Genomic DNA, 26561 nt, shown 5'->3' with positions numbered 1-26561 from the left:
AGACAAAAAGGGAAGGTCCCCAAGCCAGCACCTCTGCTTGCCCCACCTTGCAGACGAGGTGCCCGACCAGTGGTCATCACGCCTCCCTTCAGCTGTTGCCCCCCAGTGCTGCCTGCCTCAAAGCAGTTCAGTTTCATCACCAGCTGCATCTGGAATTTGAGATTTATTTTCTTAGTTTTCTGTGTCAGGGTTCCTCACCAAATTCCCCCCGCTTCTCCAGGTTTGGTGATTTACTTACAGGACCAACATAGAGTCATCACCATGGTGGCTATAACTTATTACAGGAAAAGGATATAGAACAGAACCAGCAAAGGGAAAAGGCGTGTGGGACAAAGTCTAGAGGAAATCAGGTGCCAGCTTCTCAAGTCGTCTCCCAGTGAACTCAAACAGGACACACTTAATTCCTCTAGCAGCACGTTGTGACAGCACATGTGAAATGTTGTCTACTAGGGATGCTCACTAGAGACCCGGAGCCCAGGATTTTTATTGGGGCTGGTCACATAGGCACCCTCTTCCTGGCAAGCACCAGAATTTCAGACTCTCAGAAGGAAAGCAGTTGTGAGTGTAAACCATATTGCACAGTTTAGATACCGCGAGCAGGAACCCTCTCCAAATGTATGTTTCCAGACACCAGCCAAGAGCCTTTCTAAAGAAAACAGTCTCACAGTGTGGTCTTTCCTGCACAGTTTCTAAACTTGCTCTTGCTTTTTTAGTTTGAATTTACTGAATTGGAGGTTCAGATTTGTGTCCAGTGATTTGAGGTGTTGGCAAGATGGGCCTTGGTCTGTTGTTACTTAGGGAGAAACCTGGTATGGACTGATGTGTGTTTAGCTTTCGGGGTGTTATTTTACTTTGACCTGCTGCTGCCTGCAGCCTGTGTTTGTGCCGACAGGGCAAGTTTGCTTCTTTCCTCTGTTTTTTTATCAAGATAACTCATTCCGTTACCCCCATTGCCCTGCTGTGGTTGTCAGGCCTTCCGGTCCTGGCAGTGTTTCCTTTTCTCGGTTCCAGTCTCTGGGTCGTTGGCGGTGCTTATGCGGCCTACAGGCCCCGCAGGCTCAGACTCGCAGCCCTAAGTGCAGCGTTCTCAGGGAGACGCTGTTGTTAATTAACTTCCATCTAAAACCTGTCTTATCGTTTTTAGAAGTGTTCCTTGGAAATCTTTCTTTGGGATATGAACCTTTTTTCCTTTGCATTTTTCTCTTCTGTTTCTTTCTTTTCCTCTTTGGTTTTCAACTTTGAGTTTTTAGTTGCCTGGTTTCCAGAATCACATCATGATGGTGGTTTAGAACTACTCTTTACTGTCATCTCTGGGCAGGTTTGTTTCTGCTAACCTGTCCCTCTTTTACGTACCACTGGTCCACAGACGTTCCAAAGCCAGTGGTTCTGTGGGGTGTCTCCAGACCCTGAGAGGTATCTCAGTTGTGCTGTTATCTTGCATCACTGATGTTTGTTTTAGGCCATATGTGTCCTATTACTTATGGCTTGAACTGAGTATAACACCTACCTGTAATATGAAATAAAAAATGTATCTACCTTTTCCACAGTTTTTGCCAAAGCTGTTGGCAAACTGTGATGAAGTAGGTAGGGCTTGACTTGTCATTGATTGTGGCTAAACTAGGCTGGCTCCATGTGAACTTGGGGCAGCTTCACTAAACGTATCCTCAGGATTTAACCAAGATGGGCAAGGGGACGGGAGGGGAATTTTCCTTTTAAATTGGTTGATGACAAGACCTAGTTTCCTGGCAGTCTTGTCACTAATTAGCCCTTGGGGACATGAGTCTTTTTGCCACCATTGTTAAAGTCTTACCCATTGCTGACTTAAGGACTGCAGCGGAGATGAGCCACGGGTCAAGCTGCACAAGCTGGGCCAGCTCTAAGGAAGCAAGGTGGTTGGGGAGGGAGTAGGTGCTCTGGGAATGGGCTGTTGAACACTTGAGATAGGACTGGTGCAACTGAGGAGCTGAGTTTTTAATTTTACTTAATTTCAGTTAATTTAAATAGTCCTGTGTGGCTAGTGGCTTCTGTGTTGGACAGCGCAGCCCGGGGTAGTGGTTACAGTGTGGCCTTCAGAACCTTGATTCAGATCCCAGCTCTGCGGCCTACCTATTGTGTGACCATGGGCACATTTCTTAACCTTGTAAGGTTGTTTGGAGAATTGTCATCGTGTTAAGGGTTTAGAGCAGTGCCTGGGAAGAAGTAAGAAGTGTGTGTTTAATTACTGTTGGCTTGTTATGTTTATTCGGTATTTTGAGTAGAATGGTGTTAGAGTTCATGTAGAATATGAAACTTTACTGTTTCTTTGTTTTTGTTTTGAGCCACGCCACACGGCTTGCAGAATCTTAGTTCCCCAACCAGGGATTGAACCCCAGTGGTGAAAGCGCTGAGTCCTAACCACTGGACCACCAGGGAATTCCCATCTACTGGTTTTTTTTTTTTTTTAACTTTTATGTTTTCTTGCTTTTTTTTTTTTTTGCTCCAGGTTGCTGCAGCAACTGGCCACACAGTAGTGTTGGTGGACCAAACAGAGGACATCCTGGCAAAATCTAGAAAGGGAATTGAGGAAAGCCTTCGGAAAGTGTCCAAGAAGAAGTTTGCAGAAAACCCCAAGGTAATTTCTTGTCGTCCATGTCCTCAAGACCAGTCCTCTGACCACTTCACATTTGTGAGGGTGCTCTCGCCTTTGCTTGCTTTTTCAATTTGTTTGAATTGAAACCTTAGGCCAGTATAATAGGCCTAACTTTAGGCCAGTATAATAACGTAATCACTAAATAGTCCATGAGAAATATTGGGGTTAAATAAAATTAATTTTACCTGTTTCTTTTCGCTTGTTAAAATGCAACCAGTAGACATTTTAAATCACCTGTCGTCTTGCGTTATATTTCTGTTGAACGGCTCTGAGAGTTGTTTATTTCCTGATGACTTTGGATGCCTTTAGCTGATTGTGACCATTTTGAATCCTCACGGGCAAATGACATTTTGAAGTAAAATGGCAGCTGATAGGGGCACTGTCTGCTTCTGCCCTGACTGAGGTCTCTTTGTGGAAACCTGGAGGCACAAATGAGGAAAAGACAGGACTGTGAGCTCTTTTAGAGCAGAGACTGTGTCTGGCGTGCTTCTGAACCACCCGTTGCCGGCACGTGATGGGCGATCATTATTTGACGAGCGACTGCTGAGTTCAGCTTTCTTATTCCTCGCTCCTGCCCTTACTGGGCTATTCCCTGCCTCCTACTAGAGGGATATAGTCAGCACCACCCCTCAGACTCATGGATGGGGCTGAGCTCAGCCTTTACCCTTTTCCGGAAGACAAATTACAGGCTTCCAAGAAGCCCGTCATGGAACAGTACATGGCTGGCTGGCTGTTCACTCGGAACAGATAGAACAGGCCAACACAGGTGCTGTGAACAAACAGTTTAGTGACTGGAGCAGAGCTGACTAAGAGCTTCAAAGATTATGACTGACACACGACAGTGTGCTGACCAGCAGTTGGGATTGTGCACAGGCTGATTCTTGCCCTGGTGTCCAGAAGTATATTGAGATGCTGTCTGCCCTAAGAAGAAACGTAGGGAGTTTTATTTCTCAGAATTTCACGACACATTCAGGTTGTGTCTGGGGTATCCTCGCCCTCCTCTCTCCTCTCGCCTTAGCAGCAAGCCACACACCATTTTCTAGTGAGCCCAGTGACTGTTCTCTTCTTACTCCACTGCATTAGGCTGGCGATGAGTTCATGGAGAAGACCCTGAGCAGCATATTGACCAGCATGGACGCAGCATCCGTGGTCCACAGCACAGACCTGGTGGTGGAGGCCATTGTAGAGAATCTGAGCGTGAAGAGCGAGCTCTTCAAGAGGCTGGACAAGTTTGCTTCCGAGTACGTGATCTCTGGGAGATCTTGTAGGGTCTGAGGGCTTCCTCCTGGGCGCTTGGGCTTTTCTCCTGGGAAAGAGTCTTCTGACACTAAGACTTTTTATTACCCTACAGCTGTTTCCAGAAGAGCTGACACTTTCCTTTGTTCTCCATCCTCCACCCCCAGTTTGCTTCCCGAGGCTTGGGCTGCCCTCATCTGATCCTTGTCCCCAAATTAGGGTGGAATTTCCCATGTGAAATGGAGGGCCCATCCAGGGACAGGCCTTCATCTCTTGCAGCCTCTTTGTCTTGGGCCCTCCCAGGCCAGAGGATGGAGGCACTCGGACATGTCCTTAAATGTCTGCTGAACAACCTCAGAGCAGTTTGGTGTGTCCCCTCTTTTGGGTAGAACCAACAGAATGATGTAATTGAAGGGACTGCTTCTCTGTCTACACAGTTTTCGAGGACCCTCCTGCTTTGAGCTTTCTGTGGGTTAAATCACAACACTCTTGGGAGCCTTTAAGGAGCACTGAGTTCTTACCCAGCTTCCTGGCAAAGGGTGGGAGAAGAGAGCCAGCCTCATGCAGGTCAGGCACAGGGCCGCCGGGCTCAGGACTGTCTGCAGTGTCAGCAAGCTTTGCACATGTGCAGCTCTAGTTCTGCGTGTGGCTCTTGGTGATACTGACACCTGATGTATTCATTCATGCTCTTCTTGTGGTTTGCCTGGCCACGCTTCACCCTTCTTGGTTGGGACTCAAAGTCAAATAAGATTATATGACAACAGTAATTCTTAGGCAGCCACCAGTGAGCACCGGCTAAAGAGAAACACTTGCATACCAGGCTGCTGGGTTGTCAGCCCTTAGAGCTCTATGGTCTGGTGGCTGGAGAGGCCCTGTCCTGACAAAGAGAAGAGGCCTGTCTCTCTGTCACCTGTGTGTCACTCTGCTGACGAGCATGCTTATGTGCTTTACACGGGCATTTAGGGGCTGCAGCACCATCTACAGAAACAGAAGGCTGTCTTGGTAGGGGCGTTGACTCCCAAGTCAGCGGGGAGCCCTCTGAGTCAGTGAAACACCCACCCCCAGAAAAGGGAGTATTGTCAAGCAGTTTGGTCTTTATTGGAATGTTGGTCATTCCCTCGTGACAGTGACGGGTCTGACTGCCCTCTTTTGTCAGCGTCGAGTAAGGGAAGGACTGTTAGGGGAAAGTCAGGTGGCCTGGGGCCTGGTGCCAGGCCCCCCCCCCCCCACTTCCCTCTCTGACCTTGGACAGTCATGAACCCCTTCTGGCCCTCAGTTTTATCATCTGTAATTTGAGTTCAGGAGTTAGGGGTAAATAATTTCCAAGACCTTCCCAGTCCTAACTCTAAGACTAGTTGCTCTGTCCGTGAAATAGGGGTAGTGGTACCTATTGCACAGGGTTGTTTGGGAAACTCGTGTAACTCAGCTCACATTTCCGGAGAGCTTCTGTATGTCAGGCACTATACTAGCCTCTTTCACCTAAGTTTATGTAATAAAACAGATGTGACACGTGACAGGACCAGTAGTAGGCACGCCGTAGATGTGACTTTGCTTCTGGCCCCAGCCATCCTTCTCCACACTCTCGTCTTCATTTTAGATCACCGCCTTTATTGAATGTTTGCTGAATTGTTGTTGTTGTGTTTTTTTTAATTGATAAAACAGCTTGATTGAGATACTTTACTGCTTAGTTTTGCAGTTAGATCCTTATAATGGGAGACGAAAATATATTCTAGTGATAAAGATCCACTTGGAAGCCCTGATAAAACAGTTGCATCCTGGAAGAGAGCACAAATTCCCTAGCTGCAGTATAAGACATGCAGATGAAAAGCTTCCTTAGGGCCCATGGCCCACCCCAGCTGAGTCCTGGCTCCCCCCTTTCGACAAAGCATGGGCTCTCCTCCACCACAGTCCACCACCTCCTCTAGTCTTCTTCACACCTGGGGGTGTTGCCAGTGACCATCATGCTTGTGCTGTTGATTTTCTGTTAGTGCATTTCAGAGGAAAGTTTTTTGGTACGTGAATATCAGAAAGGGAAAAACAAAAGATGGTCCTAGAGAGTCAAGTGTTTCAAGGAAAATGTGAGGGTGTGCTTTTTTGTGGAAGATAATGTGTACATATATCGTGTTTGTGTTGAAGGAAGGCAGTGTGAGACACTGTTAGTAGCAGAGCCAGCCTGGCCGATTGGGAGAGGTGGCGGTGGAGGTCTGTCGGCAGGAGACATCTTTCTCCTTCTGGTAATATGTGTGCTGGGAATGTCCTGGGTTGGAGACACTCGGCACTGGGCCCTGATGTACAGTCTTCCTTCTGTATCTGTCGGGGTTGGTTCCAGGACCCCCTGGGAATACGAAAATCTGAGGATGCTCGAGTCCCTTACATAAAGTGTTGTAGTATTTGCATGTAATCTACGCAATCCCCCACATACTTTAAATCATCTCTAGATTACTTATAATATCTGATACAATGTAAATGCTATGTAGACTTCCCTGGCAGTCCAGTGGTTAAGACTTTGCCTTCCAGTGCAGGGGGTGCAGGTTCGATCCCTGGTCGGGGAGCTAAGATCCCACATGCCTCGCGGACCAAAAAAAACCAAAACACATGAACAGCAGAAGCAGTATTGTAATAAATTCAGTAAAGACTTTTTAAAAAATGGTCCACATCAATGTAAATGCTATGTAAATCACAAGCAAGTCCAAGTTTCGCATTTTGGAATTTTTTTTTTGGAATATTTTTGATCCGGGTTGGCGGAACCTGTGGATCCTGAGGGCCGACTGTAACTTCATTGTTTGACGAAACGTGCTCTCCAGTCAGTGTGCCTTTGTTTCCCCTTTTTGCAGATGAGTTGCCCTTCAAATGTCCTATAAAAAGGTGCCACACTCATCAAAGATGAGTGTGTAACCCTCACCTTTGAGATAGCCCTTTCTTTTCTTAAGGGTGGTGTGGAACCCCTGCTAGCACAGCCTTGGGTTGTGGAGACCCTGCTGCTGTGCTTCAGGGCATGTCAGTCACTCCTTGTTACTGCAGAGGGTCTCCTTGCCTTCTGTGATGGGGGATGGTTTATATTATGTGACAGGATAATTTATATTATTTTCCCCAGACCAAAAAGCAAGAAACTTTGAAAACTAGAATTTTAAACCTTAAAAAAAGTCTTTTTATTTTTTTAAACGACAGGCCCCTCCAGCTGGCCTTTAAGTTGGCCAACTTAGAAGTTGTTTGAGAAAGGTCAGTGTTTTTGTGCTGTAAAGGTGAAATGCTGTTTATGTCAGAGAGTGTTCTGCCTGTGCTTTCCTCTAAGAGTTTTATAGTGTCCAGTCTTACATTTAGGTCTTTAATCCATTTTGAGTTTATTTTTGTGTATGGTGTTAGGGTGTATTCTAATTTCATTGTTTTGGGGTTTTTTTTGCAGTCATTTTTGTGTGCTTTTATTTATTTTTTTAATGGACTAGATTGAGACTCTGCTTTATTTTTTTTGTGGTTTTTTTTATACAGCAGCTTCTTATCTATTTTTTTAATAGCATCTTGCTTTATATTGATTTCTTTATAATTTTCTTTTTTTAAATTTTATTTATTTTTATACAGCAGGTTCTTATTAGTCATCCATTTTATACACATCAGTGTATACATGTCAATCCCAATCTCCCAATTCATCACACCACCACCCCCACCCCACCACCCCCACCACTTTCCCCCTTTGGTGTCCATACATTTGTTCTGTACATCTGTGTCTCTATTTCTGCCTTGCAAACCGGTTCATCTGTACCATTTTTCTAGATTCCACATATATGTGTTAATACACGATATTTGTTTTTCTCTTTCTGACTTACTTCACTCTGTGTGACACACTCTAGGTCCATCCGCATCTCTACAGATGACCCAGACCACATCTTCTTTATCCATTTGTCTGTCGATGGGCATTTAGGTTGCTTCCATGACTTGGCTGTTGTAGATAGTGCTGCAGTGAATATTGGAGTGCATGTGTCTTTTTGAATTATGGTTTTCTCTGGGTATATATATGCCCAGTAGTGGAATTGCTGGGATGTGGTCTAATTTCATTCTTTTACATGTAGCTGTCCAGTTTTCCCAGCACCACTTATTAAAGAGACTGTCTTTTCTCCGTTGTATATTCTTGCATCCTTTGTCATAGATTACGTGACCACAGATACATGAGTTTATCTCTGGACTTTCTATCCTGTTCCATTGATCTGTAAATCACAGCAAGATCTTTTTCAGTCCACCTACTAGAGTAATGAAAATTAAAACGAAAATAAACAAATGGGACCTGATGAAACTTAAAAGCTTTTACACAGCAAAGGAAACGGTAAACAAAATGAAAAGACAACCCTCAGAATGGGAAAAAATATTTGCAAATGAAGCAACCGACAAGGGATTAATCTCCAAAATATACAAACAGCTCATTCAGCTCAGTATCAAAAAAATACCAACCCAGTCAAAAAATGGATGGAAGATCTAAGTAGACATTTCTCCAGAGAAGACATACAGATGGTTAAAAAGTGCATGAAAAGATGCTCAACATCACTAATTATTAGAGAATTGCACATCAAAACTACAATGAGGTATTACCGCATACGGGTCAGAATGACCATCGTCAAAAAAATCCACAAACAATAAATGCTCAAGAGGGTGTGGGGAAAAGGGAACCCTCCTACACTGTTGGTGGGAATGTACACTGGTACAGCCACTATGGAGAACAGTATGGAGGTTCCTTAAAAAACTAAAAATAGAGCTACCATATGATCCAGCAATCCCACTCCTGGCCATATATCCAGAGAAAACCTTAATTCAAAAAGATACATGCACCCCAATGTTCATTGCAGCACTATTCACAATAGCCAACACATGGAAGCAACCTGAATGCCCATCAACAGAGGAATGGATAAAGAAGATGTGGTTCATATATACAATGGAATATTAGTCAGCCATAAAAAAGGATGAAATAATGCCATTTGCAGCAACATGGATGGACCTAGAGATTGTCATACTGAGTGAAGTCAGAGAAAGACAAATATGATATCACTTATATGTAGAATCTAAAAAAAGGCTACAAATGAACTTATCTACAAAACAGAAATAGAGTTACAGATGTCGAAAATACACTTATGGTTATGGGGTGGGGGAGTAAGGGGCAAGGAGGGATAAATTGGAAGATTGGGACTGACACATACACACTGCTATATATAAAATAGAAAACTAATAAGGACCTACTGTGTAGCACTGGGAACTCTACTCAATACTCTGTAATGGCCTATATGGGAAAAGAATCTAAAAAAGAGTGGGTATACATATATGTATGACTGATTTACTTTGCTGTGCACCTGAAACTAACACAATATTGTAAATCAACTATACCCCAACAAAAATTTTTTAAAAAAAGTGAAGTGCTTTCCTGGGCTGAGCACACGAAGGGTCCTCCTTCAGCCTCTGGTAGCCACTACCTAGCACACCAGCTGCTTTCACCTCACTCTTCTCTCCTCTTCCCAAATTACTAGTTTCTTCTCCCTTCCCTTCTCCTTCCCACTTGCCCCTGATTTCAGGCAGATTGTAGTATTGCCTTTTGAGCAAGCAGGAACCCCCCAATCTGGTCGTAAGGAACCACTCCCCTTCCTGCGCTGTGACCAGGCTCTTGTGGTTGTACTTAGCATTAGGCCATTTTGTGTACATTTATCCACGAGGTGGTGCTGTAGGAAAGCTCGTAAGTCTTGCCTGTCTCTTTAAATATTTGCCTGTCCTGCCTTTGGCACCCCACTTTACTGAGGTCTTAAAAAATTAAATTGGGTTTAAGTCAGTATGGATTTTTTAAATTAATAATTTAATATTTTATATACTCAAAAGAAGATGGTACTGCTTTTTTAAGGAGATTTTATAATAATAAGAATGCCTTGAACTACATTTATCATGTGTATACGTGTATCCTTCCTTCCCCAAGTCTACTAGTATAACCTTAAAACTTCTTTTGGACCATGTTGGTTTTTTTCTGTTTTCATTTGAATTCCCAGTCAATGGAAAAGTAAAGCTTTTCACTTGAGGGGAAAAGATTGTAGTTCATGTTTATGTCAGATGTTTCTTGTTAAGGATTCAGGTGTTTCTTCACAGTTTTTTGCTTATTTTGAGTGTCTGTGATGCATCCTGTTTTTCCTTAGTCTTTGTTCACTTGGAGTTTCATCTTGTGACTGACGTTGTTGCCTCCTTTTGTTTCTCACATACTGTGTGAATTAAATAATGCAAGTAGCCAGGGGAAATTTTGCTCCCTAAAATTAAGGAAGGTTTGGTAAAGACTACGTAGGCTTTTGGAACAGGTAACTTCTGAATTTAAAACTTCAAAATTTAAATGAAACAGGTCACTGATTCCAGCCTCTTGTGTGAAGCTGTGTCTTTTCCCTGATTTCCTCTAGGGTCAGGAAAGGACAGGACCTGGACAGTAAGCAGTCACCTTGTGTGTTGCACCTGAGAGGAGTCCTGACTTTCCAAAGATGGGACTCATTTCAATACTCTACTGTCTTTCTCTCCACAGACACACAATCTTTGCCAGCAACACTTCCTCTTTGCAGATCACAAGCATAGCCAATGCCACCACCAGACAGGACCGATTTGCCGGGCTCCATTTCTTCAACCCAGTGCCCCTGATGAAACTTGTGGAGGTCAGTGGGTGTCTGCTTGTGCGTACGTGCTTTTGCCCTGCCAGCCCTCAGCCCTGCTTCTGTGAGTCACATCCTCCCTGCCACTGGGGATTGCACTGGATAGATTTTAGTGGCAGGGTGGAGGGTTGTCCTTGTGCTTGGGTTTCTCTGGCCAGACTCTCCTTTCAGAGCCAAAGGAAGAAACAGCACCTAATATCTAGGAAGGCCCCTGTGCTTTGTTTCTTTGCAGCCCTGCGTTCTGACCAGTGATGTCCAGGAGGGCTGTTAACTTTGTGGAATGTCACTTACTTGTTTGTGCCATAGCTGATAGGTAGTGTAGAGAGAGGCATCAGACTGGGAAGGCAGCACTAAAGACCACTAGCTTGATGAGACCACGGAGGGGAGAGCCACCCATGTTCATATTGTCTTGTCCAGGTCAGTGTGTCTAGGCTGGATGTGGAATTCTATTAGAAGCTTGGTTTCCTACAGGAGCCGCTGTAATATGCCCTGACCACTGTTCCCGGGGTGAATTCAGCCCCAGGTAACAGGGCCTTGATATTGTCACCAGGGGAGGCACAGCTCCCGTGTGTTATAATCAGACCTATTAAAGCAGCTAGTGGGAAGCAGCTGCATAGCACAGGGAGATCAGCTCGGTGCTTTGTGACCACCTAGAGGCGTGGGATAGGGAGGGTGGGGGGGAGGGAGACGCAAGAGGGAGGGGATACGGGGATATATGTATATGTAAAGCTGATTCACTTTGTTATACAGCAGAAACTAGCACACCATTGTAAAGCAATTATACTCCAATAAAGGTGTTGAAAAAAAAATTAAAAAGCAGCTTCCAGTAGCCTTGAACCTCCCGACCTCAAACCTGGGAGGTGGAGGAAAGTGGCCAGGGAGGGCTGCCAGCGATCCTGTTTGGGCTGCTTCTGCTTGCTTGCTTGGAGTCTTAGATACCAGGGAGGTGGAGTCACTGTAGATAATTTGCACCTGAAATGTGGCAACTTGCCATTAATAGGGGGGCTCATTACAGGATCTGAGGAGCAGCTGCTATTAAAGTAGCATTTGTGCTGAGGCTGCGGAGTTACTGCCATGCGCGAAGCGTGGGGCTGTGGATCCAGGCAGGCCTCCGGAGACTGGCCCGGGCTCCCTGGGCACGCGGTGGGCTCTTTTTCTCCACTGCTGCCTTCTCCTCCAGGCCCCTTCCCCTCCCGTGTCCCCTCCCCCTACAACATAAGCATTAGCATCTAGTTTAAGGGTGACTACGTTTTCTTACAGTTCTCTTTCAAGGACGACTCTGACCCATCTTGCAATAGGAATTATCTGTTCCACTAACATTGCTTCTTAGTTTCTTCCAATTTACTGCCAACCCCTAAGGCTGTTTTTGAAGAAGTTAAGGAATGAAAGGGAGGGGCACAGGGAATTAGAAGAAACAGCATTTCTCCTTATACAAAAAAGAGCAAGGAAGTGGAATGGAATTTTCAGCATTTCAGTACTTAGGGACTAATTACTTTTTTGGTTACCATATCATGCACATAATGTGTTTCGAAGATACAGACAAATTTTGTAGATTTACTTCAAACTCTAATACTGTTTTCAACTGCATTCATCTGATAATGTCCATCTGTGTCTTTGGAAATAATGGCACCTTGATTGTTAACAGTTAATGCTTGGCAAGTGTTAACATTTTCTAGAAAGTGTTTTCCAAAAGTGCTCTTCTTTATGCAACTTTTATTCTTTAACTTGAGCATTCATGTATGTGTTGCTGGTGGTAAGCACCACAATGAACCATAAGTTGAGTGGCTCTTCTTTCCTTGGGGCTGGGCTCAATTGATGTGTGTATATGTATATTTTTTCAGACCCTGTGTTGGAACAGAATATATGTAGCACATTGCTATTTGTTGAATGAATGAGTAAATATGCATCCCTCCTGTTAAAAAAAAAACAAAAACTATAGTATTGACTCCTTTAAGCCAACAGATTATTTTTTTAAACTCCATAATTAGCAGCCCTTGTCCTAGCTCAATCTATACGGTTCTGATGGAGGTGGTTTTATACCTCCTCTTGAATAATTCTCCTATTGCTGTTTGATTTGTGATGCCTGCAGAGCAGTTTCTGGCCCATCTCATCCCATTCCTCAACCCCATCTTCATGGTGCTTTTTTCTGTTTCCACTCATTTACTTCCCTTAGTGCCATAACGTAGCCCCACACCCCAAGCTGTGATCACATTAAAACATGAATGATAATGATTCTCTTCATTTATATAGAGCTTTTCATCCTGCACAGACACTAGCTCGTTACACCATATAGCCCTCTTAAAAGAGGGAGGATGTGTCAAATGTCATCATCCCAATTTCATATAAGAAAGGTGAGGCACAGAGGGTTGATTTGACTTGCCTAGGCTCATATAAAGGGTCTGATGTAGAAGCCAAGCCTGTTTGCTTTGACTCTGGTTGAAGTCCTTTAACTGGCATTTAAATTGTATATTTAATTTATCTATATTTTTAAGTTTAAATTCATCTGGGTCTCTCTCCATTTGCTGAAATCTAATTGCTGACAACGCCTGAGAGTTGACTGCCAGGTGCGGCCCTTGGTGCTGACTTCTGTAGAGCCCAGCAGCCACTGTGAGGAGGGTAGCAGTCATACTCTGGCAGTGCACCTCATAGAGAAGGTCAGGAGGACAGCCAGGGGCCTTCCTGAGGCGCCTGGCAGGTGGCAGGCCCCAGCCATTGGCTGGTGTTTGCTGGTTATGAAAGCCTTCCACTGGGATGAGCCTGTCCTGAGGCAAATGGAGCTGTTGGGCTTTGGGGCATCTGTGTGGGAGAGGGCGCAGTAATGGGGGGATTACTCATCTCAGAGTCCACAGGACCTGGGTGACCTGAGTGCACCTCTGTTTTCCTGAGGCTCCTTCTCATCTGTATGCTAAGAGAAGGTGTGACTTCATGCAGAGTACTTTAAGGGCAGTTGTTACACTCTAGTAGACTTCCAGTTACCTCCCTGAAATAATTAACAGTAGCAAGTAAAACCCTAATAAAAGCCAGCATTTACTGAGCACTTCAGCCCTCGTAGGAGCTGCCCTTAATGCTTTACTTCCTAATCTAATTCCATCCTCACCTTAACTCCTTGAGGTAGGTAGAATGGTTTAAATGTCATTTCAATTTCAAGAAACATTCCCAGGCTCACAGAGCCAGTAAGTGGTGTGATTGGTATTTGAACCCAGGTCTGTCTCAGTGACAAAACCTGTAGAACTCTCCTGCACACACACACACACACACACACACACACACACACACGTATGGTTTTTTTAAAATATATTTATTTATTATTTTTGGCTGCGTTGGGTCTTCATTGCTGCGTGCGGACTTTCTCTAGCTGCGGTGAGCAGGGGCTACTCTTTGTTGCGGTGTGCGGGCTTCTCATTGCGGTGGTGTCTCTTGTTGCGGAGCACGGGCTCTAGGCCCGTGGGCTTCAGCAGTTGCAGCACATGGGCTCAGTCGTTGTGGCTCACGGGCTGTAGAGTGCAGGCTCAGTAGTTGTGGCGCACGGGCTTAACTGCTCTGTGGCATGTGGGATCTTCCCAGACCAGGGCTCGAACCCATGTCCCCTACATTGGCAGGCGATTCTTAACCACTGCACCACCAGGGAAGTCCCCACATTTATATTTTAAGCCTTGATTTTGTGTGTTCTGCCGTAGTCCACTATCTTAAAGTGGACGTTTTGTTTCTGGCTTGAAATCCTTCTAATCTGAAACTGAAATTATTTTTGTCACCTGTGTGGCAATATTTGATCAGTGTTTCCTTGAACTGTTCTGTTGAGATTGTTTGCTGACTTTCTGATTATAACTCTCCTCTGCTTTACGTTTCCAGGTCATTAAAACACCAATGACCAGCCAGAAGACCTTTGAATCTCTGGTAGACTTCAGCAAAACGCTGGGAAAGCATCCTGTTGCTTGCAAGGTAGAGTATGGATAGCTTGGTAAGGCCGGGGGGTGACTTTTCTCAGAACCTGACTTATTCCAGGTAGTACTCTTCCATAGTAGGATGATGTGGGACGTGGGCCACTTTTGCTGCAGGCCTGTCCGCAGGCTGTAAAGAGCAAGTTGCATCTAGCCGTGCTCAAGGCCATCAGGTGGATAGTCTGCGATCCAAATGGAGCCACGGCTTCAGCTAAATCAAAAACTCGGATTTCTCTCTGGGTCTTGACTTTTGTCTCTTGATGAGTGGTTGTGTTTCCATCAGTGGTTTTTGTTACCCCATCAGCTTCGGCTTCTTCTGGGCCCTGAGGAAACAGAACCCTGTGTGTCAGGCACAGCCTGGTGGCACATGAATCCTGAACAGAAAACTGGGGCTTCCCTTTTGGAAAGAACACTGCAGGTGATTAGGGAAATGGTGTGAGGGAGGTAGAGCCCACCTCAACCAAGGTAGCAGAAAATGAAGCTGTTTCTCAGTGGAATGTTACTTATGATTTTGTTTGTGTTGTTTTGTTTTTCAGTAAGAAGTGTGGTGGGTGGAAAGCTTGCCTCCGGCCTTTTTCCCCTTTCTTGAGATACCTGGTATTATATGTAAAATTATCCCCAGGTGCTGTCACCTACTTTGGTTTGATTACCCTCAGTCTCTCCATTTGCTGTAGTTCCTCTTTAGTTCCCCCCAGATTTAGGGACTGCACTTCTTCATGACTTGGCCGTTTTTCTGAAAGGACAATTGTGTCACAGAATTCCATTACAAATTTTTATAAATATGTTATTTACTTTTTTGACCATAATCATTTTATTTAAAAAAATTATTTTTAAACAATTTTAAAAGGTTACTTTCCATTTACAGTTACTACAAAATATTGGCTATATTCCCCGTATTGTACAATACATCCTTGAGCCTACCTGATACCCAGTAGTTTGTATCTCCCATTCTCCCACCCCTGTATTAACCTGTCCCCACCCCATGGTAACCACTAGTTTGTTCTCTGTTACTGTGAGTCTGCTTCTTTTTTGTTCTATTTACTAGTTTGTTGTATTTTTTAGATTCCACATATAAGTGATATCATACAGTATTTGTCTTTCTCTGTCTGACTTCACGTAGCATATTGCCCTCCAAGTCCATCCATGTTGCTGCAAATGGCAAAATTTCATTGTTTTTTATGGCTGAGCAGTATTGCATTGTATATATATCATGTCTGCTTAAGCCAGTTGTCTGTTGATGGGCACTTGGGTTGTTTCCATGTCATGGTTATTGTAAATAGTGCTGCTCTGAATATTGGGGTGCATGTATCTTTTCGAAGTAGTGTTTTTGTTTTTTCGGATATATATCCAGGAGTGGAATTGCTGGTTGACTGTAATCTTTTAAATACCATTGTGGTTCTTCTCATACCATAGTTTTGCTTTCTAAAATAGTCTCAAGTTTGAACTCAAACTTCAAATATTGTATTAACCCATGAAAACTCAAATTGTTCATGAATCATCTGAATCAGTCATCTGTCGATGTGGACCCCAATAGTCTTCCACATGCCAGTCCCCCCAGTGGAGGTCTGTAGTGTTATATTAGGGAATCTCATTTTTTAACACTCATTATTTTGGTTTAGTTTTATGGTTTTAAATATTTTGGATTAAAAAAAAATCACATTAATAACCAGAGGGTATGGTTGCACTTTTTCTTACCAGTTGATGCTTTTTTGTGGCAGAAAGTAGTCATAATGTTAGAAAGGGCATCAGCCTGCAGCAGATCAAAAGCCAGGTATGAAAATGGAGGTGCGGGAACAAGCCAGGGATGGTCTTCAGCAGCACAGTCATTAATGCATGGAGAGTGATGATTCGTTCTTCCATCAGACTGGCCATGGCAGATGCAGGCCTGGCAACTCTGGTCTCATAAAATTACCCTTGTTACATCTCTTTTTAGTTGATACCTTAGGGCTTCTGGGGAGTCTTTCGGGGTCAGTTATTCAAGCTCTTGCTGAGGCACCCAGACGACAGAAGGCAATCACATAGAACAAGGGTCAGCAAACTTTTCTGCCAAGGGCCAGATAGTAATATTTTAGAGCTTATGGTCTCTGTTGCAACTACTCGATTCTGCTGCATGGACCATGCCAGCAGAGAAGTGTGGCTGTGTTCCACTAAAACTTTATTTACAACTGGATTTGGCCTGCAGGATTGTAGCTTACCAACACCCGACACAGAAGAATGGCATGAATGTGCCTGAAATGTGTCTTTCGTCCTAGTAGGACTTCACAGGGAAAGTGTGGTGTGAAAAGGTTAAGGCCATGGACTCTGGAGCCAGCCTGCCTGGGTTCACATCCTGGCTTTGGCACTTATTAGATGTGTAACCTTGGGCAAGTCACTTAACCTCTCTGTGCCTCAGTATCCTCTACCTCACGTAGAGGTAATAATAGTACTTGTCTCACAGGGTTATCATGAGGAATAAATGAATTAATATTTGTAAAGTACTTAGAACAAACAATACCTGGTATGTAATAAATACAGTAAAGTATATTTAATAAATATATGTGTATGAAAAATGTAAGGTGTATGATTATATAAAATTAAATTGCTTAATTAAAGGACTGTGTCTCTTTACATTCTACTGAGAGTATCACTCTGCATCCTCAGCAGCATTGAATATTATAATGGGGAAAAAACCTCTTGCCAGTAGTCTTACTGGCAACATGCTATTTTGTTCTAATGAATATTTCTTTAAATATTTTGTGAGTTTTAGCATGTTTTCCTTATTGAGTTCCATGAGCTCTTTATGTAAATGATTTTAAAACTCCATATATTATATATGGAGAAAATATTTTTCCCAGGCTGCTTTCTGATTTCTAACCTTGTATATGGTGTGCTTCATGTATTCAGGTACCCTACCCCATCCTGAATTTCTACAATAAACTTTTTGAAGTTGAAAAGCATTTTTGCCCTAGTTATTTAAAAAAGTTTTTTTATTAGAGTATAGTTGATTTACAACGTTTCATTAGTTTCCGCTGTACAGCAAAGTGTATCAGTTATACCTATATCCACTTTTTTAGATTCTTTTCCCATATAAGTCATTACAGAGTATTGAGAAGAGTTCCCTGTGCTATACAGTAGGTCCTTATTAATTACGTATTTTATATATAGTAGTGTGTATTTGTCAGTCCCAGTCTCCCAATTTATCACCCCCCCAACTTTCCCCCGGTAACCATAAGTTTGTTTTCTACACTTGTGACTCTTTCTGTTTTGTAAATAAGTTCATTTGTACCACTTTTTTAGATTTCACATATAAGCAATATCATGATATTTGTCTTTCTCTGTCTGACTTATTTCTCTCGGTATGAGATTCTCTAGGTCCATCCATGGTGCTGCAAATGGCATTATTCCTTTCTTTTTTTCTAGCTGAGTAATATCCCATTGTATATATGTACCACATCTTCTTTATCCATTCATCCGTCGATGGACATTTAAGTGCTTCCATGCCCTAGTTATTAAATCAACATGGTTATATTAATATAGTCTTGGTTAAAGTGATAAAGCTCTTTTGTGCATCTCTGTATTCCTGGGAGATGGGGTAGGCATGGTTTCAGCTTGTCCAGGGTGAAAGGAGCTACAAATCCTGTGGCTATGGTGTGCAGTCTGGTGAGTTGGAAGAGTAATGCAGGAGGCTGGGCGTCTTTAATTCAGATGTTTCTGGAGTGTCCAGTGTGTGCTTGAAACGGGACACAAGACCTGGGGCCAGGGTGCAGATTTCTTCCTGCAGGAGGATCACAGCCTTTTGTTAAAAGAGCGGGCTCCATTTACTTAGTGGAAATCAACTTCACATAAATACCACCAAAAAGTTAACCAACCCAGCCTGCCCCACAAGCTTCCAAAAGAGATCAGTAGGTAGAATCCAGACCCCATACTAGGCCTCCAGGAGAGATGGTTAAGCATTTTAATGAGGGGGGAAATGAAGAAAGGATGTGCAGTACAAGGAGTCATCAGGGTAGAGAGTCTTCCGTAGTGAGCTGTGAAAGGCCATCGATCTGTTAGCATCTGCTTGTTTGCCCCGGCACCTGTCCCCAGTTCCACCATCCTGTGCTGTGCGCTGGAGCCTGAGAAAATCCTGAGCAGCCGGGAGGTCGTGCTCCTACAAGGAGTGTTCAAGGTGGACTGTTACTTTTTCTAGACTCCTGGAAGGGATGTGGGAGAGAAGAGGAACAAAAGGACTACCATTTGAGGGGAGGGCTGTATGCACAGCATTTTATGTGTTCTGATTTATCTTCACAGCCTGTGAGGTGGAAGTTACTATTCCCATTTCACAGATGATGAAACTGAGATTCAGAATGATGCAAAGTCAGAGAATATTAGAATTCGAGCCCACATCTGCCTGCCCCCAAAGCCATGCTCTTTCTAGTGACCTTATCTGCCTTTATTTCAGGGTCCGTGCAGTAGGGGCTTCTGGAGTACTATAATTGTTGGATAAACTGTCATGTGAGATAGAAGTGAGACTGTCTTGGTACCTTAAGACATTTTGAAAATGTATAGCTTGATAAATGTGGGTAACAGTCCAGGGTGAGAAGGAGTGATCTGGTGACTTTACAAAAGATAAAGTTCACGGAAATTTCATTTGTCTACTGTTTTTCTCTCTCCTCTGACAGGATACTCCTGGGTTTATTGTGAACCGTCTCCTGGTGCCGTACCTCATGGAAGCAGTCAGGCTGTATGAACGAGGTAGCTGTCCTGACCCAGGCTGGGTGCAGCGAGTCTGGGAGTTCTCCCGCAGGGTCTGTGGGAAGGGATGGGCCATGAGGTGTAGGGGAGGAGCTTCTGTTTTCTGGCTCTGTGGATCAGCCTGACCCTGGGCCCCCGTGCCTCTGTCACTGTGCTCCCAGGCCACCCTGGATTCCCTCTGAGGTGGCTCTGGGACAGCCCCCCCACTACAGTCCCAGCCAGAGCAATCATAGGCCAACACGGATTTATATCCTGGATCTCTGGTTAAAGGGTTTATTGCTTAAAATAATAATCATGATGATGATGATGATGATGTAGATGTAAAAATCACAGGGCTAGGAAACCTTTAAAATTCCCTAAAGTTCTAAAATTGTGACAGGAGAAGGGAAACGAGTAACAAGGCTGTTGTGTGACAAGGAATGTTAACAGCCTTGTCCATCCTTACTGAGTGATGTTATGATGCCTTTTTTTTTTAACCTTAAGAATGGTCTGAAATGGTTTTTTCTCAATACTTTGTTGATTGACAAAGAATCATTTTCCCTGTTGCAGAAGTAGACTTGGGACATGGTCCAAGGTTATAAAATGTCATGTATCCTCCTGCCTACCTTACCTACCGCATTTCTGGAAAGGTAACTATCATGTCTGCTTCAAAGGCAAACAGGCCTTAATAGGACTGGATGAAAAGCAAGTGTAATTGTTTTCAATTACTTCATTTACAAATGCTTGCTCCTGAGAATGTCATTTTTGAAACAAAACATTTATACTAGCTCTTCCAGAGAGATGAAAGCATATTTTCTTCCTCAAAATCTGCTTTAAATATTAAAACTTTTCTCTGTGTTTTATGGAGGCATTTGCCTCACTTTTGCTCCAAGATCAAACCAACACTTCTGTGTTTATCTATCAACAAATATGCCTAATTACACCTCAAAGACAGCATGAAGCATTTTGCCCTACTTTGAAAGGCAGTTTTTTTTGTAATGTAATGTTTTAGAATATAGCATGTGGGTGATCCACCTCGTAATGGTGTCTTTCTCACTGAAACATGCTGTCACTTTGATATATTTTCAACTGAACCATGTATCTGGTTGTAAGTTGAAAGTCATTTTCTTATCTTCTACTTTCCTCTTACCAGCAGTGGTCCTTTTCTAAACAGATGGAATCCCTTTAACCTTCACCATCACTAGCCACCTGGGAGGTAGAATTCGGAGGGGAGTCTGACCCCACAGGGGAAGTACTCTTACTTTGCCCTTGGCGGCGCCCTCAGTACCCTGGAGGTGCTGGGCGTCATGTCTGGCTGCTGTTTCCCAGGAAGCCACACTATGGTCTGGACTCCTCACACCTCAGGCTTCTTACCATGTCCGTTCTGCCACCTCAAGGTTCTGCCCTCATTCAGCCAGCGCAGGGGGTGCTCACATGCACGCCTGCCACCCCGCCTCTGTTAGCCTGCTCTGAGTGGCTGGCGGAACTGCATCCGTTCTTCTTTGAAACCTGAAGGCATTCTGGATTATCCTCTCTCGCTGCCATGTCTTTTCATTTGTCACTTTGGATTCCTCCCTGTCATCCCAGTCTCCCTGTGCCGGTCAGCCTGCCTTTAGTGAGGCTCCCCCAGGCAGCATAGGATTTCCCGTTACCTTGTGTCTTTTCCAAACTGGTCTCCTCAAGTATTGTGTTGTCCAGGAGGGTGAGGAGACAGTGCGTGCAGTGCCGCCACCCCCCACCCCCACCCCCACCCCGGGCAGCAGAGTCAAGCCATAAAGGCAGTTCAGCCCAGCCTTTTACAAACTCATTGTGGAGAATTTCTCTGGATGACACTGTCTTGGTCAGCTTGGGCTGCCATAAAAAATACAGCAATATAGATTGGGTGGCATATAAATGACAGAAATATAATTCTCGCAGTTCTGGAGGCTAAAGTCCAAATTGAGGGTGCCAGCATGATTGGGTATCTGTGCGAGCCCTCTTCTGGTTGTAGACTGCCTCCCATGGCAGAGAGCAGAGAGAGGAAACAGGCTCTCTTATGACTCTGAGAAGAGCACTGATCCCATTCATGGGAGCTCTACCCTTGTGACTCTTCTAATCCTAATTCCTACAAGACCCCACCTCCTTATACCATCGCATTGGGGGGTAGTATTTCAACATGAATTTTGGGTCCCTTACAAACACTTTTGGTATTCCCGAGGTAAGTGTGCCACTCAGACAGGTTGGCAGAATGCTGGTTTGAGCGGTAGAGGGTCGTCAGAAGGATGTGTGGGGCGTTAGAACAGAGAATCAGCTCCGTCGTTGTCCACTCGGGCCTCCTGGGCAGCTGAGCGTCTTTTCAGTGCACAGGCCCCCAGCAGCGCTTCCGTCAACTGCCTGTGGAGTCTAGCTGCGCTTCACCGCCCCCATCGCTGCTCTCTGGTGCTGGGAGCCTCCTTGCTTCTGCCGTGCCTTCCTCCCCAGTGCCCTGCAGCTTCTGTCCTCTCTCCTTCGTTGCTCTCATCATTCCCACTGTAACCGAGGCCTGATTGGTGGGCTTGGTCACCCTCGCCCCTGGGGGTCCGGGCTCTCTCTGCAGACCTTTGAGCAGGCTGGTGCCTGGAACAGACAGCTGCCCCCGTCAGATGCCACTGTGACAGGGTCCACTCTGGCAGCGTGGTGGGGCTGCATGGTTAGCTCTTCTCGGGTGACGCCCTGGGAGTGTCGTGAGCCTGTTCCCCAGGCACTGTGTGACATCCTGCTCACACTGTCCCTCCCCCGCCCAAGACGTGTTCAGCGGTTCCATTGTAGCCTACCAAATACGGTGCCCTCACCAGGGGGCCTTCTTTCTCCTCACCCTCTGCCTTCCTGTCATCACCCCACACCTTACTCCCAGCTTCTCACAAGGCCCCACTGCACTGTCCCCAGCGCTCCAGGCTGGATGTGATCTGTGTTGTTGTAACTCTCTGTACACTTTGCTTCTCCTTCGGGGCATGTGCTACTCTTTTCCCTGCCGCACGGCATGTGTCTCTCTTCTCCTACTGTACTCTTGTCTTCTGCGGCAGTATTTGGGTCCCCATCTTCATACCCCGCAAAGTGCTTGTGTAGGACAGGCTTTAGGTAGCTGTTGATGAATAAAGGAATGGTGGCTGCACTGCGGTTCTGATCTCTTTGCTGTGACTCTGGTTTGTTGTTAATGCCAAGAATGGTCGGTAGGTGGTGCTGATGAGCCGGCAGAGGAAGCCTGTTGGGGCAGGTCCCAGGTTCTCAGGCCTGCAGAAGAGCTGGGAGTTCACTGAGGACGCCCTTCTTTGTTGTTCAGAGCTGGAGGTAGGGGGGGGTTCCATGAGCCTCCTAAGGTTGATGCTGAATTTTGTGTATACGTGCATTTTCTTTGGAGAAGGTGTCAGGTTCCAAGTGAAGTGCTTGATTCTAAAGAGTAGGAATTATTGGTCTAAAATTATTATTGGTTAAAATTATTGGTCTATACCACGTGTTGTTAACTCCCACTTGGCACACCGGTCTGTATTTTATTTCTCTCTCTTTTCTTTTTGCCTCTTTCACCCTGTGTTACTCAGAACAGAATTTTTAGAATTATACTGACTTTGTAAAGCTTTTTAGATTTTTTTTTCCATGATGTGCTGTGTCTTCATATTATTTCAATCAAGTGAGTCTCTGAATCTGGAATTACAGTTTTGACTCTAGGGTTTATTGTCTGTCTTGAATATTGATTTGATTAAATGGCTTTAGGTAAGTTGGAACCGTTATGCTATGAGATTTCTGTCCCCAGGGAGCCTATATTCTAATGAGGGGAGACAGCCTGTAGCGAATGAACCAATAGATAACATGTTAGGTTGTGATCAGCAATCCCCGAGAAAGATAAAGTCTAGGGGATGGCCGGAGTCCTAGCCTGGAGTCCTGACAGTTGCTAGTGTATATGCAGGGAGGAGGGGGAGGCTCTGATGCGGTGACACCTGAGCAGAGGTTCTGCGGATGGTGAGGACAGGTCACCAGTACAGGGAGCATCCTGGGCTGTCGTTGCAGCATTCTGGCCCGGACACCACGGAAACCTCGAAGTCTAATGAAATCCTCTCGGCATAATCCACTTATCAGCTGCCGGCTTCTTTCTCACTCCTGCCTTTGTACGTGCTGTTCCTGCTCCCTGGAATGCCCTTCCCTGCCCCTCCCTGAGATTCTCTTCAGGACTGCCAGGACCCGGGCCTGGGTGGCAGTTGTGGTGAAGTCGTGGCAGTATGAGTAAATCTCTCCGTGTTTGTGACTCTTCATGAATCCTCAGCACTTGTCATGATGAAATTTGTGCTTTACACGTCTGAATCCTCCCATTATACTGTGAACACTGGAGTGCTTGTCTTGTTTTTCTTTGTCTCATTCCAAGTCTCTGGTGCCTGATACATAACAGATATAGGCAAAAGTTGAATGAATGAGCGAATGAGGCTGCCTGATAAGCCTAATGTGTATGTGATCATTTTTGCTCTCTTATGGCCTGAAGCTCAAATCATGGTTCTCAGGATCCTCTGGTTGACTAATCAGTGGAGTACTGATAATGTCTCCCGTAAGAAATAATTGGTTGGTATTTTAATCATCTTGAACCGCCTTGAAATCCTTTGGCATTACCTTAGTACTTCATATGCTTTTAAAAATAGAGTCTTTATGCATGTTAAGTAGTTCTTGTTCCTCATGTCTAAAAATCTGAAATATTTAGGTTGTGAAATCTCTCAAGTCTTTTATAGCTTTTTAATTTTATTTAGCTTTGGTATAATTGACCATTTCTTTATGCTTTGGAACAAAATTCTAGATAGACGCTTGTGACAGGCTAGTCCTGATTTTGGAGAAAGGGACCAGGTTGTTCTCTGTAAAGACCTCTGTGACCCAGGGACATTATGTGAAGGATAAAAACTCCAAGAAAAAAGCACTTGGCCCTTGACTCCTCAGCACACTTGCACACTTACATGGCAGTGCTCAGTCGGGTTTGGGCTTTCCTTTAAACATTATCGTGACTAAAGAGTTTGTGTGCATGTGATTCCAGAGGGATACTCATTACTTATAAAACCAGGAAATCTGGAAAAGAAAAATATACATATAATACATAGAAAAACAAAAAAAAGCCCATTTATCAATCAAAAACATGTCCTCGCTTTAAAGGATATTTTGGTAAGTTATTCCAGAGAAGGTGATTCCCAATCCATTAGAAAGTAACTAATGTTTCCAGGCCACTGGGGCCTTCTCTCTCCATGAACAAGGTTGCAGTGCTCTAGAATTCACCTCACAGAGTAACTTCGTGGAGTAGCTCTGAAAATCTTGTGACCTATTTGGCATTTACCTCTAAGAAAAATCTTACCTAAGCCAGAGTTCCTGACTCCAGATGTTTTTTGAATGTGCAAATATGTAAAATGCTAGTAATTCAGGGACTCAGCACGTGACCAGGAGGATTCTGGGAAGGATGGTGGTGACTCAGCACTGCCCTCTTCTGCGTAGGTGATGCATCCAAGGAAGACATCGATACTGCTATGAAGCTGGGCGCTGGGTACCCCATGGGCCCATTCGAGCTTCTCGATTACGTTGGGCTGGATACTACGAAGTTCATCATGGACGGTAAGAATTGGAATTCTCTGTTGTCTGTCTTTAATTGAGTTGAGGTAGTCTCTCAACTATGAATTAAAGTATAATGCCTATTTAAACAGATAAGGAGTCTTAGTAGACCTTCCAAAGTCCTGCCCCACCAGCTTAAAGATTAAAGTGAAATGGCAGAAGGAAAAATGTGATTGCCTATTCTCCTCATAAGGCAACTTTTTTTTTAAACTTTTCATTTTGAAATAATTATAGATTCACAAGAAGTCTCAAATACAGCACAGACAGGGCCTGTGTACCCCTTTATATAGTTTCCCCCTGTGGTTCCATCTTATATCATAACCACAGTACAGTATCAAAGCCAGGAAATTGACATTGGTACACATTCTATCACATATGCTGATATGTGTAACCACTGCATTCAAGATGCACAGCCATTTAAAAAAGTGTATTCATTTTACTGTAGTGGCTCTGAAGACAGGTTTAAAATAGTAACCAAAATTGGGCTACCGAAGTTGAATGTACCTCATAATACCAAGTTGCACAAAGAATACTTACGGGAGGAGCAAGGAGGGCTCTGGTTTAAGCATGAACTTTTGAATTTTATGAGGGTACAAAATACCAGGGGCAGCAAATTCAGATTTGTTGAAAAGTCATTTCACTGTGTCACTGAGGGGTCCAGCCACCAGGTGAATGGGTTCTGTTTGTGACCCTGGACCTTTAGCATTAGCGATTCCCAGGAAGGGGTCGGATGAACGGGACGGCCATTGGTAGAGCTGGGCCTCGAGTGGCGCGGCCTGGTGGCAGCACACCCGCTTTAGGGCTCATGCTCAGCCTTCCTTCTGCCTCTGCCGTTTTGGCCCGAGTGACACCAAGCCTGTGGGGCTCTCCCACATCAGAGTAAGGACCCTTCTCCCCACACTCTGCCTCCAGACTTGCCCAGGAACGCCGAGACTTAAACCCAGCAGTTCATCCGAAGCTCTTTTCCCTCCTCTCAATAGGATGGCATGAAATGGATACAAAGAACCCCTTGTTTCAGTCCAGCCCATCCATGAATAAGCTGGTAGCAGAGAATAAGCTTGGCAAGAAGACTGGAGAAGGATATTACAAATACAAGTGATGCGCAGCTTCTCTGGCTCTGGGAAGAAGCCCCGTAAGCACATACCAACAGCTCCCCAAGTGCCCAGGGGAATGCTCTTTGGTCAGACGTTCCCTCACACAGCACAGTCTGTTCAATGTGCATTTTGATTGTAATCTATCTGAACTAATTATTTACAGTAGTTACAGTAATAGCCGATTCCTCCATTGAGAACTAATTCCCTTTTTAAGTCTGTTTATTCATTTCTGTGTATTTTCTAAAAAGCTTTACACCTTAGGTGCCTTGGAGTAAACATTTATTTTGAACCTTGTCGTTTTTGTAAAGAGTGTCCTGAACCTGAACTCATTCACTTGTAACGAGAGCACCCTGTGTCCGTCGTTGCCACACGGGAGAGCCGCGAGCCGTTGCCTCGTCGTGGTGTGTCTGTGGAGGGCTGCGTGAGCAGCACCTGCATCTCGCCTTTACCAGAACATGTGCTGCCTGCAGCCTCAAGCCTTACCCTACTTCGGGCGTGACGTCAGGTGTCACGCCTCAATTCAGCTCATCATCGAGATGCTGCTTCTGGATTGGTGGGAATACCTCCATGTGTTTTGTTTTTGCAGGAAGAGGTTTCATTCACCTCTGAAATCTGAGTGGTTATTGTCTTTTTTTTTTCATGAGAAATAATTGCTGCAGATTGACTCTAATGAAATGCAGTCTTTTATTCTGTGAAAATTTGAATTCAAATAAACATGTAAAATTTAAAATCATAA

At 44.4% G+C, this 26561-nt stretch overlaps 1 protein-coding gene across 3 annotated transcripts in view; it reads left to right on the top strand.

Moving 5' to 3' along the window:
- Positions 1-26561, top strand: part of HADH (hydroxyacyl-CoA dehydrogenase) — a 47496-nt gene extending 20935 nt beyond the window's left edge. Inside the window, exons 2-9 of one of the 3 annotated variants that reach the window (XM_067735374.1) lie at positions 2483-2611; positions 3713-3870; positions 10392-10518; positions 14365-14454; positions 19094-19166; positions 24618-24734; positions 25712-25863; positions 26134-26561. In XM_067735374.1, the coding sequence (XP_067591475.1) occupies positions 2483-2611; positions 3713-3870; positions 10392-10518; positions 14365-14454; positions 19094-19166; positions 24618-24734; positions 25712-25830 (813 nt within the window). In that variant the 3' untranslated portion in view covers positions 25831-25863; positions 26134-26561. Of the gene's footprint in view, positions 1-2482; positions 2612-3712; positions 3871-10391; positions 10519-14364; positions 14455-19093; positions 19167-24617; positions 24735-25711 lie in introns of all 3 variants that reach the window. The other 2 variants (XM_067735375.1, XM_067735373.1) reach the window with 2 other exon arrangements.

This window comes from Pseudorca crassidens, chromosome 4 (assembly GCF_039906515.1).
Source record: "Pseudorca crassidens isolate mPseCra1 chromosome 4, mPseCra1.hap1, whole genome shotgun sequence".
In the NCBI taxonomy this organism is placed as follows: Eukaryota; Metazoa; Chordata; class Mammalia; order Artiodactyla; family Delphinidae; genus Pseudorca; species Pseudorca crassidens.
Note: the sequence above shows the minus strand (reverse complement) of the source record. Positions and strands in the feature narration are given on the sequence as shown.